Source organism: Melanerpes formicivorus, unplaced genomic scaffold (genome assembly GCF_026170545.1).
Source record: "Melanerpes formicivorus ecotype bairdi unplaced genomic scaffold, bMelFor1.0.p_v2 SCAF_26, whole genome shotgun sequence".
Taxonomy (NCBI): Eukaryota; Metazoa; Chordata; class Aves; order Piciformes; family Picidae; genus Melanerpes; species Melanerpes formicivorus.
The window spans coordinates 8748887-8770086 of NW_027142378.1; the positions used below are offsets into that span (position 1 = coordinate 8748887).

Consider the following 21200-nt stretch of genomic DNA (forward strand, 5'->3'; position numbering starts at 1 on the left):
TTGAGGCTGGAAAAGACCTCTGAGATCACCAAGTCCAGCCTATGAGCTAACACAAGGACATCAGCTAAACCATGCCACCAAGTGCCACATCCAACATGTTCTTAAAGACTTCCAGTGATGGCAACTCCACCACCTCCCTAGGCAGTCTGTTCTGGCTCTCTGTCTCTCCAGACACATGGCTTTGGCTTTTGCCTGCAGCGTGAGGGAGGTGTGGCTGGCTGGAGAATATTTATTGCTGCATCACTGAGGCCTATCTCAGGGCTTCATTGAGGCAAACCTGAGACCTAGCAGAGGCTTAGCAGAAGCCTAACTGGGGCCTAGCATGGGGAAGGCTAAGCTGGGGCTGATTCTGAATGTACATATGTCCCTTGACTTTGGTGCCCTTTGTATTTTGTTTGCTTTTGTAAATAGCATTTCTGTGTGAGTGGTTTTATTTACTCCTTTGGGGTAAAATACATTCATAGAATCATAGAATCAACAAAGTTGGAAAAGACCTCAAAGATCATCAAGTCCCACCTGTCACCCAACACCTCATGACTACTAAACCTTGGCACCAAGTGCCACATCCAATCCTCTCTTGAACACCTCCAGGGATGGTGACTCCACCACCTCCCTGGGCAGCACATTCCAATGACCAATTCCTCTTTCTGGGAAGAACTTTCTCCTCACCTCCAGCCTAAACTTCCTGGCACAGCTTGAGACTGTGTCCTCTTGTTCTGGTGCTGGTTGCCTGGGAGACCAACCCCCTCCTGGCTACAACCTCCCTTCAGATAGTTGTAGACAGCAATAAGGTCTCCCCTGAGCCTCCAGGCTAAACACCCCCAGCTCCCTCAGCCTCTCCTCAGAGGGCTTGTGCTCAAGACTTCTCCCCAGCCTCATTGCCCTCTTCTGTCCTCAGTCCAGAGCTGTTTCAGCTCAAACCAAGCAAATAGTTTTCTCAAGCATGGTAGCTTTTTCTGGCAGTGCACGTGCCTAGGTCAGACACATGCTGCTGTCACTCTGCAAGCGTTTTTCTCTTAAATAACCATGAGATGAGAGACAGGGGCATTTATTAAAGGTGGCTGGAACAGGAGAGGGCATGATTTGCAAACATACTTTATTTTTAAAGGCCTCAGGTTGCTTCTTCTAGGCTGACCCATGCCACAATTATGGCCAGGTGCCATTGGCCCCCATTGCCTTTACATTGTACACATCAGCTGTCATTTCAGTGCATACCATGAGACAGCTCACAACTGTGCCCCTCACAGCTCTGTAGCCTGTGGCCTCACGTGTCCAGGAGTCCATATTTTGCAAGGACCAGCTCACAACTGTGCCCCTCACAGCTTTGTAGCCTGTGGCCTCATGTGTCCAGGAGTCCATATTTTACAAAGACCTCTCCTGCCAACAGGGCAGCTACCTGGAAGCCTACAGACTATTTACCACTTGCTTCTGGCTGTTCTCTCCAATATTTCATGCAAAGCTTTTACACAGACCACTTTTTAGGGTTCTTCCCTCACATGTATGTCCTGAGTGTGGTCCTCCCAGTCCTTGCTTGCTCCTGTCAACTTCACACACCCTGTCTTGGCACAGGATTCTAATGCCCACCCACTCATCAGCTCAAACAAGTACCTGCAGTTTTCACACATGCTGAGTGATGCATGATCCTGTGTGGTAAGTGGTTAAGACCCACATAAGTCTTCAGCTACTTCTGAATGAAGATCATATATTTATCTGATGTTAAATGATGGAAGGTGTCCTGAAAGAATTTATATTGCTCTACCTTGAAGACAATAATGCAGTGGTGAATGACTTCAGTGGAGAAGCGACAAGACTAAAATGTACATGCTTGGTTTAGCTAACACCTTTCATGTCTGGTGATTTTAGTAGCTCTCTTGACCAAAAATAAATCAACAAAAAGAACAAGGGATGTCTTTAATGGGCTTGATGAAACAAATTGTTGGTGCTGCTGACCAAAATTTGCACTTAGGGTATGGGCAACCTGATCTAGGTGAACTTGCTTCAGCAGGGGGGTTGAACTGGATGATCTCCAGAGGTCTCTTCCAACACATGCCAGTCTGTGATTCTGTCTGATTCTATGCTATTCAGATTAACCTTGCCTCTATCTAACTCCTAGAAGATGAGAGTAATTTAATGTCTTGATTAGGATTTAAAACCCAATACAAATGTTAATGTGCAATATAATAGAAATAAATTGATTTGTGCCATTATAGCCTGAATTATCTCAAAGCAAACTTCTGCTGTGACTTTACACTCGTGCAGTCCCTGCATGTTTGATTTTCCTACTTGAACCCTGCACATGTCATCAAATATCATTATTTAAAACTACCATTTAAGAGAAACAGAAGCCTTGGAGTTTCATTATATTTTTCCTAGTAAAACACTGTAGAAAGGAGCATTAAGAAGGCAATTTTAATACATAGTTACAAATAGTTTACAGATACTAGGAGTTCGGTTTTTTTTTTCTCTCTCTCCATCAGTTTGTAACTAGTTGACAGGAGAAATGCATTATCTTTTTTCCTTCAGATTTATGTCCCTTCCAACACAAGCTTGCATGCACACACACCACCTCTCACAATGTACATTTAACTGACAAATGGGAGTTATGGATGGGACAGTAAAGCATGTGTCGAAAAAGCCACAGTGAAATGGGCTCCCGTCTTTTGTGTTTTGTGCTGAGAAACACAGATATGGGACACAGACAAGTGAGAAAAGCTGAGACTGGGGAAGTGCTTTAAGAAAACTGACTTACCTTCTTGTAGGCACACAGGTTTATCACTTGGTTTCCAGCTCAGGGAGCCATTAAAGTGTCTCACACAAAGTTTTTTGGAAGTACCGTTAAGCCTGTATCCTTCTTGGCAGTGAAAGCGGACTACCACGCTTTCAAAGAACACACCTGCACTGGGTGTCTTGTATCCATGTTCAGGAGCTCCAGGATCAGCACAAGCATGTAAGTCATCAAACCCTATACCAGACAAAGATACAATCAAACTTTGTTCACTTACTCCTCATGCAGCTGCATTTGTACTTCTTCGAGTGGTTTAATCTCCATGGGGGCCTCTTACCTTCCATTAATCACACACAGTATCACCAAGGTTGGAAGAGACCTCTAACACCACTAGCAACACTACTTGGGTACCAGCTATGCCAGAGATGGGACAGGACCAACCCTCAGATACAGCAGAGGTACTCAAGTGACAGAAATACTCCTGTCTTGTTGCACAGCTGCTGAGGAAGTCAACCACACTCCTCAGCAGCTGACCTGGATAAAAATAAAGCACTTGACCCAACCTACCAGTGGGGATTGTGCAGTAATGTATCTGCAATTACTCTTGGGGACTATGGGATTTTGGAGGTCTGGTGCAGTCACTGGAAAAAAAAAATGTGTGAGAAGCAGAGAGGAAGAGGAAATAAAAGGGCATGAAACCTATCTGCCATCCGAAGACATAACAACTAAACCAGAAGTTGAGATTCTGCAGTCGTATTAGGTGCCAGGAGATTTCAAGCTGGGAGGGATCCATACCACAGGGAAAAGGGGCACTGTGATGTGGGCTGTATGTGAATCCCCTCCCACACTGCCTTGGTAGCTCTACCAAATTCTTGAAGAACTGATGGGAGAGTGCTGTATGACTGCAGTGATGCCAGAAGGGACTTTGTAGAGCCCTTTACTTCCACAAAATAAACTGTAAAACAACAAAGGAAACCCCCACAGTTGCAATCAGAAAATGGAACTGTTTATCACTTCATCAAGATAATTTCAATGTCATTTGCATAAACTGAAGCTTTTTCCCCCCCTTTTTTTTTTCCCCCTGCAAAGCAACAGAGGTTTAGTGCAGCACTGAACAAGTACTGCATACTGAAAGAGCAAACAGCTTTGCAACAGGAACAGCAGGGAGGCAATTAATGCCAGTGGGAGGGATGCCTGGAAAAGTTGCAAATCATCCCATTGTAGCTTTAATGTTTGCTTTTTAAAGACTGGTATCAGGGAGACCCAGCTACTTTCTGCCTCAGAAGCATGCAGTGCTTCCATGGTACAGTCAGAGAGAAGGAGAATACTACAGTAGAAGACTTCTCAAAATAAATCTCCATTTCCTGAGGCCAAATCGTTCCCTCCACCAAAGGGCTCCAAGTGATGCTGTGGCAGCCAAATGGGGAGAACTGAGGGTGGTAAAAGGCTCTTGCATTTGAACAATGAATTTCTCCCTTCAGTGCCCTGTCTGAAGGCTTGCCAGTGAGGAAAAGCAGCACACACCAAACCACTGTGCTGCATGCCCAATTGCCTGCCCCTGCTAGCAGAATAGGAAACACCGTGGGGGTCACCAGAGAGGACTGCATTTTCCTGACTCCATACACAGCTGATTTTATGTGAGTCCAGGTCACTGCTCTGAACTGCTCCTCCAAGCTACAACTTCCAGAAGCTGACCTGATGGCCAGACCCCAGCCAAATAGCTACGTGCTGTGCATGCCTGAGAGAGCCATCACCTGCACCCAGCCTCTGCCTCTCTGCAGTGCTCCAATACCCAGGCCACTGACCTAAAGCAACAGCGCTAATGTCCCCTCTCTTTGCACTGCTGAGCGTCCTCTCTTGGCACAAGAGCAGCAGGGCATCCACTCTTATCATCTACTCCTTCACCCAAGGAAGTCTGTTTTGAGAACTGAAGTGTCAGTGCTTCAAGTCAAACAAATCTCTGCATTTCACCCCTGCTCATCTCTGCTCACTTATCTCCAGGTGTCCAGTGCAAATTGGCCAAGATGCTCTAGCATCTGCCAACATGATGAACAAGGAGTAGTACAACCATCATGCTCATTGGATTACATATTGTAGGCCATACTTAGTAATAAAGAAGGGCTGACCATTTTCACTGGAGATGCAAAAGAAGCTTCGTTATGCTTCAGGCAGCAAATCCATATCCTTCAGTGCAGTCAGTGATGATCTTATTTCTTTTCCATTAAGCCAAGGGATAACATGACATTTAGTTCAGTTGTGCTACTTTGATAATCTCAGAATTTGCAGTCAGGCAAGGAATATTATAACCCACCTTGGAATATGTGTCCTTTCCTACTAGCTGCATCAGGGAAAAGTACACAACTGCCTACTACTGTGCCTCTGCAACAACAGAACAAAAACTGAAAGGTGCTGAGGTCACATACAATTTGCCTGGTGAGAAAAAGAACCACAAAAAGAAAAGTAAGGCAAGCTCATTTCTCAGTTTTCATTATGTCAAGTATGCAAAGTTAGAGCTTTTGGGGCTGTCAGCACAAAACCCAACACAGAAGGCAAAACATTCTTGTTGGGTTTTTCACTGGTGACCCTACTGCCACTTTTCTGGTGACCTTTCACATAGAAAGATTTTCATTCCTCCTAGGGTTTGTGGTTTTTCTGCAGTAAGTTGGTCTCTTAGGTTCTTTTTCTTGAGCACAGTTTGTGAGCAGACCAATCTGTCCTCAAGGGAAATTCCCAAGAAGGAACTGGAACACAAATGGAAAAATTTCATTATGTATCCTCTAGTTTCTACAAAGCCAGCAGCCAGCTGTTATTCAGCTACTGAGCAAGAGATGACACAGGGAATCAGTACAGGATCACTGCTTGTTCCTGAAGCTAGGAAGAAGGAAAAGCCCCAGGGAATAGCCAGTTAGGAGGATTACACGTGCAGTATGGTAGCTTCTCGTGGTATGATCATGAAGGCAAAGCAAACAAAATCTCAGCTCCATCTTCTCTCCACAGATATCAACAGTACCTATGGCCCAAATTATAGTCCTACTAAGATTAGTAGAAGCCACTTGTACAGCAAGCTCCTTTTAGAAGATAAACCTTTATTTATTTAGAATAAACCAAACCAGGTTGGAAGAGACCTTCAAGATCATCGTGTCCAACCCATCAACCAATCCAACCCACCCAAACAGCTAACCCATGGCACCAAGCACCCCATCAAGTCTCCTCCTGAACACCTCCAATGATGGCGACTCCACCACCTCCCTGGGCAGCCCATTCCAATGGGCAATCACTCTCTCTGTATAGAACTTCTTCCTAACATCCAACCTGAACCTCCCCTGGCGCAGCCTGAGACTGTGTCCTCTTGTGTATGGTCCAGGCACAAAGCAGTGAAGCCAGTGCTCTGCCACCTCTTCCTGTGAGAAAGAGGCAAGGACACTTTCAAGGGCGGTATAGTGAAGCTGGCCACAGCACTGAGAGGGCGCTGCAGGTGTTTCTATGTGGTCTTTACTGTCTAGAGAAGCCAGGAATTGCTCTGATTTTCTTCACAACAGTTGCTTCTCTTGCACAAGAGGTGTGCTGACTATTTCAACAGCTTATGTAGTCAAGAGCTAAGTCTACCAGTGTAAAATGTCTGGTAACAGTATTCAAGAACAGCAATGCTGAAACACCTCTGAGAACTGGCATTCTCCTCTTGTCCTTAATGACAGCAGGCCAGGTCCATTTGCATAATAAGCTTTTTCCATGTGGTCTCATCTAGTTAAGCTTCACCCTATCAGAAATGAGTAAATGCAGCTTGGTAAATTAGCTATTTACTTTTTCTCATGCAATCTTCAGATTCTTTCCTTTTTTGAAGCCAGGCATTTAAAAGCAGCTCCTCAAAGCATTTTTATAATGGCAGGAGCAGTCTCCCATTAGAGATAGGACATCTTTTGCTTTGCTCCCTTTAGAACTAGATGGAACCAATCAAAACATTTCTCAGTCAAAGCCACAAGATAAGCCTTTGGAAAGGGCCACAGAAGTTACATAAATAGGAAAGCAAATAACAGAAAGGTTCTAACAGAGAGGTGTTATCCTGCAGGGAAAGAGCGTGTCAGATAAGATAAAAAAATAATAATAACTTAGAACTAACCCAGATTCTCTTTCTTTGTAAAACTATCAAGGAGTCTTTGGGGGGAAAGAAAGAAACCTTACTTTGACTACTGGATTTTCTCTCTTACAAAGAGGGATGGGGGAATAATCATCAGCTAGTAAAGACTACACAGCACACTTGTGAAAGCAGTAAATTTTCATGTTGCCTGCATAATAAAAAAATCAGCAGAGCCACCAGCCATCATCATAATCAATACTGCAGCACTAGCAACAACTTTATGGGATGCTATTGTGTGGCTTTAAATCTCTCAAATAAAGACCACACAATTACTGCTGAAACTGACAGTTCAATAACTGAAGGACTTTAATGTTTAGTCTTTGGTTGCAGGCTTTCTGCATCACGGCACCTGTAAGGGATGTTGTTTATAAATACAGTGAACAATAAGACCTTCTGTTAAGGTTGGTGAGGCCATCCTCAGCAGCAAAACATGCAGCTGATAAAGAATATAGAGTGCTTCTACAGACAGAGAACTTCTGATGTCTTTAGTGCCTCATTCTGCCACTGAGAGGGATGATGAACCTACAGTGAAAGTAGTGGACCAGTACACAGTTTGGCTACGAGTTTCCTGTAGGACATTTAGCCCTCATTTCTCTTTGCCTTTGTCCCTGGATCTGAAATGACAGAACTATTTTTATTTCTTCATCTTTTACCTCTCTTGCCCATTATTTGCTGATTGTTATGCTTGGGTACAAGCACATCACCCAGGATGTTTTTACCCTGTGCTCAGCACAATGGCCACAGATCTTGGGCAAAGTCTCCATGCACTCTTGTAGTACAAGCAAGGACAATAAAGAAAGAGTTCTTTAATATGCACTGAAATAGTGTTTGTCATCCACAGAACTATCCTACTAACACAGTGCTATGGATTTAGCTCTAGTAAAAGAACCCAGACAATACTGATCTGAAATGTTGGCTTTTGAGAGGGCAAGGTCTAGGTGAGCTGTCCTTTCATTCATAGAATCATAGAATCAACAAGGTTGGAAAAGACCTCAGAGATCATCAAGTCCAACCTACTACCTAATCCCTAACACCTCCTGACAACTAAGCCATGGCTCCAAGTGCCACATCCAATCCTTTCTTGAACACCTTCAGGGACAGTGACTCCACCACCTCCCTGGGCAGCCTGTTCCAATGCCTGACCACTCTTTTCACTGTTAACCAACCTAAGCTTCCCTGGGCACAGCTTGAGGCCATTACTTCTTGTCCTGTCATTACAGCAAGTGTTGTACAGGTCAAGATGAGCCCTTGCACGTGGGAGGCTGTTGGGCCTGCTGGCTGCACCCCATCTCCTTGTGTCTTTGTAAGATAAGAAATGTATTTCTAATGAGAGCATTCTTTTGGTTGTGGTATTTAAGATAGTTCTTCTACAACAGCAGATTATCAGAAAATATAAATGCTCTTAACCTGGATAAAATCGAAACAGTTTATATGGGTTCCTATTTTACCCAAACCTCTTGGGATTGTCAGTCAGATGAACATGATGCCAAATTCATCAGAAGACTGGAAAATAAGCAATGACCTCTCTGGGGTGGAAAATAGAACACTGTATTTCTTTGAACTGGACTGCAGCTCTAGAATCCTGTGTTATATGTTCTCTAATATATAGTGATTCATCTCAGCCCCAATGAAAAGCTTGAAATACTGGAAGCCAGGGGGAAATCACATTGGTGATGACAAGAAGTCATGATAGCCATGACTAAACTTCAGACATGCCTAGGGAAAAAAAGCTGGAGGAAGAATCTCTCAGCTCTTCCTCTTAACTCTCCATTTCTCCACATCTTTTTCTCAGTTTCCTCTTTTGTTTTCCTGGTTTCCCTCTTCTATTACCTCCATATCTTACAGCTCCCCATAAATTTGTGGTGCTGGCAAGGTGATTTCTAATCTAGACTTGATGGACTTCTTTGCCTCTAAGGCTGCTATATAGCATTTGAGTGACACACTGCTGATGCATGCTACTCAGAAATGGCTGCACTCATTCTTGAACACAGACATCAGGTTCCAATTTGTTACATCCTCACAGTGAAGGAAGAGTGGCCTATGATGTGTAATGATATTAAAGACACAGAGCATTTTCAGTATTTGTCTTCAGTATGATGGAGAAAGGGCTTCTACAGCAACACCTGCATCTGGGGTCATTAAATCAGTAAGTCCTTTCTATCTCAGTTGGGAGTGGAGGCTTTTGCAGCTCGTGGCAGGACCAAACTGCCAGCATGCACATTTCAGAAGGAGTCTGTAAACACTGCAGGAGCAGGTTATCTTAGGCCAGCTCTCAGTAAAAAAGTCATATTAGGCAGAATATAAAGCAGAAGGGCCAGAAGTGCAAGAGAGCTGAGGGCTTGCTTGTCTCATACAAAAGGAAAAGTCATTTTCTTCCCTTGAAGAGTTTCTGCCCTCTTTTTTTCTGTGAAAGCCACACAGGCACAGCATTTTGTGCCACTGGCTGTTTATACCTTCTTGTTGTTGATGATGTTAATTGAACTACCCACACAGCCCTGTAACAAGAAAAGGAAGGATGTGCTTCAATTAGCATCTAGCCTTGGCAGTAAAATGAAATTATAAACCTGTGATTTCATTAGTGAAATGCCTGCTAAAATCTAAACTCTCTTTAAGCCCTTAAGGGTCACTAATGCTTAAGCTTCCCTGAGACTTCAGCAGCCTTGGAAAAACCCTGCCCTGTTTAAGATGTGAATCACAACCTCCCTTGCTCTCCTTGCAGAACATACTCTCAGCTCCCAGGGCTGCTGAATATCCCTCCTCACTCAGCTAAGCCTTGTCCAGGGCAGCCTAACAAGCCACTGAAAGAAAGGAAGAAGTTCAAATTACTTTGTAGGAGAAACAGAACAGCAAGTAAGACCTCCAGGGGCTGGGTACTTTGCTTAAGACACAAGCTGATCTATAAAATCAGGAACACCATTAAGCTTCATTCTTCTTCATATAACCCAAGAGTGTCATAGCAGAAAAGTAGGAAAATCACTGTGCAGTACAGTTCATGAGCACTGAAACCACCCATCTGCAATAAAACATGAAAATGCAAGCCCTGCATAAAGGGCAACAGGCTCCAAGAGAGGCAGTGATCATTCAAAAGGCTGAAACACTGCCTCATTTGCAATTCCCTAGTTTTCTTATCTTTCCATTCCACTTCATGTCCTATTCTTCCCCAACCCTCGCCTCCCACATGTGTTCTCCACCCTCCTTCACCCCACTTCTTACCCCCCCCCTCCACCCCCAACTAAATCACCACCTACCCGTGCACCCTCTATTAAGGCCTTCATGCTCCCAAATGTTGCCCACCACCACGTTCACCACCTTGCTTTCTCCTCTTCTCAGTGCTCTTAGAAAAGAGCTGTCACTCAGAGAAGCTTCTAAGAGCAATGGCCAGTTCAGCCTTAAAATCCTTACTCAAGGGTGATAAGTCCCTGAGCACTTTTGTACTAAATCAAACTGACATCTCCCTAGCAAGCCGAAGGATTGATGCTCCCCCCAGAAGGGATACAGGGAACATGAGGAGCCGTGGGCAGGACAAAGTGCCCATGGAGGGAAAAATGGGCCTTCCAGCAGCTCTGCTGAGGCTGCTTCTGCCTGGGAACATCACCAAGGAGAAAGGAGGAAATGCTGTAGCATCAGCAGGGCAGGTTCAAGGGCCCTGCATAGAAGATTGCAGATGTAATAACAGCATCTTTATTTCAGGGGTCGTGCCTCCAATTAGTTACTCCAATTACTGTTCAGCACTCAGGGATGACCACCTCAGCTGGTGCTTGACCAGTGTCACACAGCAGGGGACAAGCTGAATTTTCTACCCATGGAGGCAGTCACCATTTTTAATTCTGAGTGTGACCTTTGACACGGGATTCTTTTATTGCCTTGACATTGAGCTGATGCATGAGGAAAAACCACTTAGAAACTGCTGGAAAAGGAAGATGGTTTCGACTACAATCAGCAGAGCACTGCAGTAAACACACAGCAAACTAAAAGGATGCATTAGTTTCTTCTCAAAAATGATTTCCTCCTAATTAACATCTTGAACAGCACAGGCCTGTCCCTTTAATCATAACTTCTCACAATTAATACAGCCATGTCAGCTCTGCAAATAAGCCATTTAATTTCTAGTGCAGGAAGCACTTGTTGCTTCCAGCCTTTTGTAACCCAACAAGTCTGGCTGCATAATTTATGAGCCTTATGAAATGTCATATGCTGCTGCGTGATCCCCTGAACCTGCCAGCACTTAGGAAGGGAAACAAAAGGCAGAAGGTAAATCTGCTGGTGGCTCTGCTGACAGAGCTCCTTTCTTCTGTGGTTTGATTGCAGAAAGCTACCCTGGCCATCCTGGGGTACGATTCAGGGGGAATGAAAGCTGATTTGCCACATGAGAAAATTCCACAACCTCCTCCCAGTTCCCAAACATTTTAACTGGATGTTTACTTTTCAGACAGACATAGAAAATGCCTTTGCATGCTGAAGACTAAACAGGCCAGTTCAGCATCAGGCAGAAATGCCTAAAAACCTGAAGCCAAAGGCTGTTCTGCTTTCTGCAAATAGAAGGTGAATATTTTCTCCATTTCCATTTATTCATCTAGTTCAGTAGGATAGGATAGGATAGGATAGGATAGGATAGGATAGGATAGGATAGGATAGGATAGGATAGGATAGGATAGGATAGGATAGGATAGGATAGGATAGGATAGGATAGGACAGACCGGAACAGAACAGAGCAGAGCAGAGCAGAGCAGAGCAGAACAGAACAGAACAGAACAGAATAGAATAGAAATAGAATAGAATAGAATAGAATTAACAAGGTTGGAAGAGACCTTTGAGATCATTGAATCCAACCTATCACCCAACACTATTTAGTGCCTTAGGTCACTCAACAGGATTAATAACAATGCAGAAAGCTATGAATCACAGGATCACAGGATGTCAGGGGTTGGAAGGGATCCGAAGAGATCATCAAGGCCAATTCCCCTGCCAGAGCAAGGGAATCTAGCTCAGGTCAGACAGGAATGCATCCAGATGGGCCTTGAAAGTCTCCAGAGAAGAAAACTCCACAACCTCTCTGGGCAGCCTGTTCCAGTGCTCTGTGACCCTTACAGTAAAGAAGTTCGCCCTTGTGTTGAGGTGGAACCTCCTGTGCTGCAGCTTACATCCATTGCTCCTTGTCCTATCACAGGGAGCAAGTGAGCAGAGCCTGTCCCCTCCTTCCTGACCTCCAGCCCTCAGATATTTAGAAACATTTCTTAAATCCCCTCTCAGTCTTATCTTTTCCAGACTAAAAAGCTCCAGGTCCCTCAGCCTCTCCTCACCAGGCAGTGCTCCAGTCTCCTAATCATCCTCACTGCCCTCTGCTGGACCCTCTCCAGCAGATTCCTGTCCCTCTTAAACTGGGAAGCCCCAAACTGAACGCAGTACTCAAGATAAGGTCTCACTAGGGCAGAGTAGAGGGGAAGAAGAACCTCCCTTGATCTGCTGGACACACTGTTCTTAATGCACTCCAGGATCCCATTGGCCTTCTTGGCCAGCAGGGCACACTGTGGCAAAAGTGACACAAAAGTGTCAAACAAAATAAGCCAAACTCTACTCTCATCATTTCAAGAATGTTATGGGCCTGCTGTGTTTGTAAAAAGCAGTATCCAAGTATTGTTGTTCATCTGCCTCGTGTTTTTAACACTCTGGGGGGAAAAAAAAATTAATTACTGTTGCCATGAGTTAATTTAAACATTTTTAGTCTAGACAGGCATCCCTTAGGAAATACAGGGGAAAAAAAAGGCATAAAAAATGAATCATGAGCTAGTTACTATAGTAATATTTCTTCTAGGCCAATGGCATGTAACATTATTCATCACAGCAAATCCAAAGTAATGAAATGTCACACTGCTCAGCAAAGATCCTCACTTTTATAAGATGCAGGAATCAAATACTCAGAGGTATGGGTTGGGGGGTTGATATTTATGCTCTAATCAACTGCAGCCTTCCCCAGATGAGGCTGTATTTTTATTGCACACCACGGCACGGTAATCCAAAGTTTTTCTTTCTGCTTTTCAGCTGTGCTATAGAAATTGATTTTATAGCTTGCCAAGAACAGGCAGAATTGGATACCAGGACAATCAGGATTAATGTGTGAATATTACAACATTAAACTTTTAAACAAAGTGCGCACTAGAGAAGATAGAGGAACAGGGGATTTAAAAAGCTGGTGCATACTTAAGGCAGGGAAGCAGACAGACAGAGTTTCCAGCTTTTGCACTTGAAACCTTACCACAAATAGAATAAACCTTAATACTTTAGAATAGAATAAACCAAACCAGTTTGGAAGAGACCTTCAAGATCATTGCGTCCAACCCATCAACCAATCCAACCCACCTGAACAACTAACCCATGGCACCAAGCACCCCATCAAGTCTCCTCCTGAACACTTCCAATGACAGTGACTCCACCACCTCCCTGGGCAGCCCATTCCAATGGGCAATCACTCTCTCTGCATAGAACTTCTTCCTAACATCCAGCCTAAACCTCCCCTGGTGCAGCCTGAGACTGTGTCCTCTTGTTCTGGTACTGGCTGCCTGGGAGAAGAGACCAACATCCACCTGTCTACAACCTCCCTTCAGGTAGTTGTAGAGAGTGATAAGGTCACCCCTGAGTCTCCTCCAGGCTAAGCAACCCCAGCTCCCTCAGTCTCTCCTCATAGGGCTTGTGCTCCAAACCCCTCACCAACTTTGTTGCCCTTCTCTGGACTTGTTCCAGCAAGTCGACATCCTTCCTAAACTGAGGGGCCAGTTCTAGGCCCCTCAGTTTAGGAAGGATGTTGACTTGCTGAAACAAGTCCAGATGTTTCTGGATACTCTTGACAGCTCTTATGCCCCACAGTGATTTTTCTCTCTGTGCACCTATCCATGTGACCTTTCCTCTTAGAGAAGCACCTCATCACAGACATCCATTTTTCATTCCCCATTTCTCTGCATGTGTTTTGCTTGCTGGTACTTACTGGATTAGTCTGGCTAAGCTGGGAAATTATTTACCTGCAGGTCTAGACTATGTCAAGGAAGATGAGGTGGTCTTGCTGGTTCACCGTTCATTCACCACATGATGACTGCCATTGTGCTTTGCACATTTCCTTCGGATCACCCTGCAACTGCAAAGCACTTCCACTCAAGTAAAGATGTCAGGAAACAAGCAGATAATGCTCACTGAAAAAAAAACACCACCCTGACTGATTATGGTCCTATTCTCAACTCAAAGAGAACTTCTGGTTTCCTTCTATACAGAAAAGTGACTTCATGTCCCTGTATTCTGCTTTCACGTCCCTGTATCCTGCTTTCACGTCCCTGTATCCTGCTAGTACTGTTAGCACCCTCACAGCTTTCAGTATGTTGTTTCTGTATTCTTTTCATGGGAATGCATTTACTGAAGAATAGGGAAACAAAGTTAGATGTTACTTTCAAAGACTGAGATAAACCCACAAAACTGCATGGAAAAGTAGGAATCCAGATGGGCACTGATAATGAAGCAGAGTCATCACACCAAAATCCCTTCTACTGAAATTGCTACTTCAAAATGCTCTGTCTTGTGAGATACTCTGTTCAGACTGGAAAAATCAGTAGTAGGTTAAGATGATGCTGGAGCACATTTTTTCCTTTCCTTTTGATTCACAGAATCACAAACTGACAAGGTCAGAAGTGACCTTTGAGATCATCAAATCCAGCTGCTCACCCAGAGCTCACAATCTCACCACTACCACTACATCATAATTGTGTTCAATTTAATTCCTCAATAGAGGGCAAAAACTCCTTTAAAATTTGTTCTGCTTAAACAGCTGGCCATGAGTTGGGCTGTAATAGCAGACAATCCAGTTGCAGGGATATCTCCCCTAAAAATCCTGGTGTGCCTATTTTCCTGGTGCAGTCCTACTTGAGGACCTCCCAATGGCTGGATAGCGATGGCAATCTTGCACACAGCATCAAAACAAGCAACTCAAGGAACACAGTCACAGAGGAGCTAGTAAGCAAGGCAGAAAGATTTGTGATTAAAATGTTATGCCTCTACAGAACCATCATATTTGAGCCCCTAAAAATAATATCCAAAGAAATGGCAATACCGTATTTTACTGTCACAACCTCAGCTTTTTGTGGCATACTCTCTACAACTACCTGAAGGGAGATTGTAGACAGGCAGATGTTGGTCTCTTCTCCCAGGCAGCCAGTACCAGAACAAGAGGACACAGTCTCAGGCTGCACCAGGGGAGGTTTAGGTTGGATGTTAGGAAGAAGTTCTATACAGAGAGAGTGACTGACCATTGGAATGGGCTGCCTGGGGAGGTGGTGGAGTCACCATCTCTGGAGGTGTTCAGGAGACTTGATGGGGTGCTTGGTGCCATGGGTTAGTTGTTTAGGTGGGTTGGATTGGTTGAAGGGTTGGACATGATGATCTTGAAGGTCTCTTCTAACCTGGTCTATTCCATTCCATTCCATTCCATTCCATTCCATTCCATTCCATTCCATTCCATTCCATTCTATCATCAAGAGACCACTGGTGTGTAAAGTCCCCTCTGGTCCAGTATTTCCCCTTTCAACATAATCTGTTTCCTCTCTAGCCAGTTTCCTATCAATTCTGCAATTAATCCAAATCTTCACCCATCCTTTCCCAGGGGGCAATTTACTCAAGTCACAATAGACAGGGATCTGCTCCATTTCCCTTCCCTGGGAAACCAGCTGTCATCTCAGGAGATTCAATAGATCAGCCTGAAAAAAACCCACATTTCTTTAATATATCTATGCTTCATCTTATATCACAGCTTCAAGATGTCTGATGTCCTTACTTTAAAGAAAGTCCAAATTCTTGTGAATTAATTGAGACAACCACACCCCTGACTGCCCAGACCATACAGACCATGGGGTCTTACTTTCTTTTTTCCTTTCTCTCTTTTTTTTTCTTTCCTTTTTCTTTTGGGGGTGGTGGTGGTGGTTGTGTTTTGGTTATCTTTCCCTCTCTTTAATCAGTGAATATTACTGACAGTGTGCTAAGGCACATCTGGAAGTCACTCCCCCTCAGTTATGGATATCACAGTGAACTTAGGCAGAAGGGAAGGGAGCTGAGGACAGAAGAGAAAGTGAAGAAAATGGAGCAGGAACAGCAGAAGTGATTTGGCAAAGGTACAGAGATGGTGACACACAGAAATATGTTACAGTGAACATCCAGAAATATGCTACCCTGGCAGTTGACTGACAGCTGTTTGGATGGTGATACCACTAGAAGAGAGAAGGAGGTGGGAACAGAAGCAGCAGCTCAGCAGGGTTCCCAGTAGGCTAAACCGGGGAGCTGGAGAGGGACAAAAGGAAAGAGAGGGGAAAAATCTTCAGTCACAGGAAGCAGAGCTAAGAGGATGGGCAGTGTTTGAAACAAGAACAGGGAATTAGTGCCAGGAAGATGCTTGACAGGCCAGTTCTAGAGGCTGGCAATAGATTATTAGAGCCCTCCCCAGGGTTAATGGTCTATCCTTCTGCGTTTTGGGGGCTTTTCTGCTGACACATCTAAAAAATACAGACTTCATAATGCACTCTGCAGTGACAACACTGAAGTTGAGACTGTCAGATGAAATCTAATGCACTTCATACAATATAGACACATCACTATTAGTGAGCTGAAAGATTGAGAGTTATGACATTCATGTGCACAGACAATGGGTAATGCTGAGCTACCTGATGCTCACAATATTTTCACAAAAGCCAATCTGAAATTCACATGTATTGGTTAAAGGTAAAGACTGGGAGCTTTTGTGCTTCAGAAAGGATTCACATCCCTACCTATCCTGAAAATAGATTCCCATCATTTTGGAGGACTAGAGGAAGAATGAAGTGTTATTAAATCTTTATGGCACTGTAAGTTGATTAGCTGGAAGCTAGGAAAGGTCTAGAACTAGCAAAGTGATAGTTCTTTGTTCTTGGTCAAGGGGCAAGGGCTTTAACCACATAAACAAGCAATTTATTTCAAGCTTATTTTTCTTAAGAGATGCTAAGATGAGGATTTCTGCAGATTCTCTGTTCCCTGACTGTTAAATGATTCTTTTCAGCACAACAGTTGCAGCAAACCTAGTTATAATAAAAAGTAGGCAGTAGAGAGATCCATACATATGCTTTGTGAGGAACAGGCAGCAGACCCACATTTATACGTGTGCCAGTCCCCTAGGATGTCATAATTGTGTTTGTTCTTATAATAACTTCAGGCTCCAGTGATCAGAATAAAAATGCTATGCTTAAAGCTAATGCTTCATCCTTAGTTCACCTCAGCACCCTGAATTATGTAGAAAGCAGACTTAAATACATGCAGGAGTCTGGCTTGCACCATAGACTCCAGCCACGCACGTAATGGGTTGCCTGATTTAATCCAGGGTCTCTCTTTTCAACTCTTCCTTGGTTTCTACCAAAATTGGCTCAGCCACTTCTTTATTTATAACTGCAGAGATTTTGGAGCCTGCCTTCTAGTGACCTGCAGTCTCCACTGATACAAGAAACACATCGAGCTGCCTGACTTGCAAGAGCAGTTGGGTTATTTAGACAATTATGTTCTTCCTGATTATTATATCTACACTTTACATCTACAGCCTCTCTCTATAAATATAGCCCAAAATACTGAGATAGCTCAGCAGCTCAGTAAACAGACCTGGCCTTTCAGTAGCTCTTATGACTGCAGCATGCCAGTGCTAATCTTGTGATTATATTTTGCTCCTATAACCAGACTACAGATTACCCTGTAATGAAGACAGGCAGATACATTACTTGTTTACACAAGGAGCACTGAGACAAACAGAAGCAGGACATAAAGAGCACAAGCTGATGGCCTAGGGGTGAGCAGAAAGTCAACCCCCAGTCAGCTACCATGTGCCCACTATGCCTTAATACATTGAGGCTAAAACTGAGCAGATGCTTGGATCCACTGTCACTTGCAGTTTCTGACCACCTTAGAAAGACTTTTTGTCATAATCTGACACCATCTTGAAACTCTTTTGACACCAGAGATGAACTGCTTTAGCAAGGCCTTGCTAGATTAGGTAAGATTAACAGCCTTGTTTGGTTATGCATGGAATTCATGGGTATGCTTTGCTCCCAGTAACTCAAAAAGAGTTTCATAATATAGCCCTGAACCTGGCTGTTGATAGTGTTGGGGGAAGAAGGGCATTGATAGGGTCCTTTCCCCAGTTCCTGACCATTACATTGTCTTGTCCTTTGCTCTTCAGCATTACCAGTTTTAAAATCATAGAGTCACAGAGTCATTGATTTTGGAAATGACCTCATCAAGTCCAACCATCAACCCAACACCTCCACGTCCACTAAACCATGTCCTGAAATACCATGTCTACCTGCAGGGGTGGTGACTCCTGTTCCAATTCCTGACCACTCTTCCAGTAAAGAAATTTTTCCTGATATCCAATCTCAACCTCCCCTGGCACAGCTTGAGGACATTTTCTTTCATCCCATCACTAGTTACTTGCAAGTAAGAGCAATGAAGTCAACCTTCTGTTCTCCAGACTGAACAACCCCAGCTCCCTCAGCCACTCCTCATCAAACCTGTTCATGACATTCTGAGAGCAAAACCAACCCTTTCTTTCCTTATGTTCTCTATCCTTACCTGACTTTCTTCTGTGGCTCTCTTGGGTGCCACTTAAAAAAACCCATCACTTAAAATCTTTTCTTTTCTTCCTTCCCATTCTGCCTCATGGGAGTCACCCATCATGCCTTGGCATCTCATGTTTGGTGATAAATCTGCCTTTCCAGAACTGTCTTGAATGCAACATTTCCTCATCACTCCCAGTAACATCCCTGCTCTCTTGTAAGTCTCTGCCAGGAACCAGACAGCATTGATAGGATTTAATGGCACTGATTGGCCTTGCCTGGAAACCCCACTTACACCCTCTGCCTATGACCCAGGAGCTCCAAGTAGCTCAGCCCTAAGCTCCCATAGCCTTGGCTATGCTGTAGGTGTGCTTGTCTCTGGCCCTGTCTTCTGGGTGGACCTTGGGCCCATGTTGTAGCCCTGTGTCCTGCTGCTTTGTCTGGGTGGGCCCTTGACTTGGTTCATCCTCTGACTGTGCCCAAGGCTGTTGATGGAGCCCAATAGCAGCATCCATCTCTGCTGAGACACTGAGAATATGCCCTGGTCAGTGAGGGCACAGCCCCATTTCCCTGCACTCCTTTCCCTCCCTTTCCCTTTCCTTGTGACATTCAAGCCCCTCATCCTGGTTTTCCTCACCATACATCCCCCTATTCTTGGTTCTTTCTGTGCCCTGCCTTTTCTCTACATTCTCCTCAGGATATGCTTTTGGATGTATTGTTCTTCCTCAGGCTTTAATTTATCTTGTGTGAAACTTCTCTATCTCCCAAATTTTTTCTCCAGTTGTCTTTTATACCCCTTACTCAGCCCCCCACTTATTTCATTTATCTTTTGCCAGGCAAAACTGCTCTCCACTTTGAGGGCTGTTCTCCATGAGGCCTTTGAGTTTAGGCTATGAAACCCAAAGGTAAGAAAGACCACGCTTGGTGGTCTCTTACAGAGTGTGCCCTAACTGTGGCCTGAAATTTTTCATCTTTTAGTTCATTTTTTTTGCATTCCTGGGTAAATCCCACAGGAACCTTCTGGAATATCTTCACCTGTGATTAATTCCCTGCAACTGTGTTAATTCCCTGCAACCTGAAATCAGAGAGACTGCCACTGATCAGCTCTTATTGTGAAGAAATACTTGTTCCCAGTATAAAAAGAAGCATCTCTGCTCCTGATTCCTGATTCAAGCCCTTTCATAGCTCACATGCTGCTCAACAAAGATGCATCAATCATTACACATCAGGCAGGACTGACCTCCACAGGTAGTTACAAGTTCCCACACTGAGATATCGCTACGTGGTGCAAAGTGCTTGGCTTGACCTAAAGATCTTTCCTGCTCACAATGCACACCTTTCCTCCATGTCTTATAGACATAGTACTCTCATAAAATTCAGCACTTTGTGCCTCTTATCAGCATCATCTGACACTAGACCTGGATGTAGGAGTGATAACTTTATATTGTTTTGTTAAAATTAAATCAAAGGCTAAAAGATGTATGTGGAATAGTGTAAAGGGATAACTGCCAACCTCACGTTTAGTAGCTGTCTTAACATCAGACAGGTAAGTTCCTCTTCAGACAGGATATTACTCAGCCATTAAAGAAGGACCAGTGTCATTTATTATCCCTTGTCAAAGCAGTCTCTCAGTGGAGCACCTTGAATGCTTTGCTATGCCAGGATTAGGCTTGACTCAGTAAACACAATGCTGTGTACCCTGTGTGCCACTCAAAAGGAGCTGTTATGAAGGGCAGAACCTACACATCCCCTGGGCTTCTGCTTCAGCTGAAACAGAAGGTTGAAGGCTTCTTCTAGGGGCAGACAGTGTGTGCTTGCAGCCCAGAAGGCAAATTGCATCCTGGGCTGCATCAAAGGAAACATGGCCAGCAGATCCAGAGAGGGGATTCTGCCATTTTGCTCTGCTTTGGTGAGACCTCACCTGGAGTACTACATCCAGATCTGGAGTCCTCAGTACAGGAAGGACATGGATCTGATGGAGAGGGTCCAGAAGAGGGTCATGATAATGATCAGGGAGTTGGAACACCTCTGCTATGAGGACAGACTGAAGGAGCTGGGGTTGTTCAGCCTGGAGAAGACAAGACTCTGGTGTGATCTAATAATGACTTTCCAGTACCTAAAGGGGGCCTAGAGGAAGGAGAGAGGCTGTTTACAAAGACCTTTAATGATAGGATGAGGGGCAATGTTTTAAAGAGAAGAGCAGATTTAGACTGGATGTTAGGAACAAGTTCTTCACCATGAGGGTAGTGGAACACTGGAACAGGTTGCCCATGGAAGTAGTTGAGGCTCCATCCCTGGAAATATTCAAGGTGATGCTCAACATGGCTCTGGGCAATCTGATCTAGTTGAGGATGCCCCTACTTATGCAGAGGGAGTTGGACTAGATGACTTTTGGTGGTCATTCCAACCCAAACCATATGGTGATTCTATGACTTCACCCTGTTTCCAGACTACCTAATTCACTTACAACTTTATCAGCTGTTCTACACATCATGGTGCAAGTACAAGGGGAGGTACTCCAAACCAGGATGAATTCAGCCTATTGTCTAAATGTATGTTATGAGTAATCAGGTAAACATAACCTGATGCCAAACCCCCCACCTTTAGGACACTTATTTCTGAAGTACGCCGTACCCAAATGAGGGAGGAAATTGCTTTAGTGTGATTTATACCAGTAATGAGAAGTGATATGCTTTTTGGTAATGACATTGCACAATACATTTTCTCTATGGGCAGTAAG

At 44.1% G+C, this 21200-nt stretch overlaps 1 protein-coding gene across 2 annotated transcripts in view; it reads right to left on the minus strand.

The window, feature by feature from the left end:
- SUSD4 (sushi domain containing 4) overlaps positions 1–21200 on the minus strand; it is an 80901-nt gene that overhangs the window by 28624 nt on the left and 31077 nt on the right. For both annotated transcript variants that reach the window (XM_068153539.1, XM_068153538.1), the window contains exon 3: positions 2750–2962. In XM_068153539.1, the coding sequence (XP_068009640.1) occupies positions 2750–2962 (213 nt within the window). The remainder of the gene's footprint in view (positions 1–2749; positions 2963–21200) is intronic.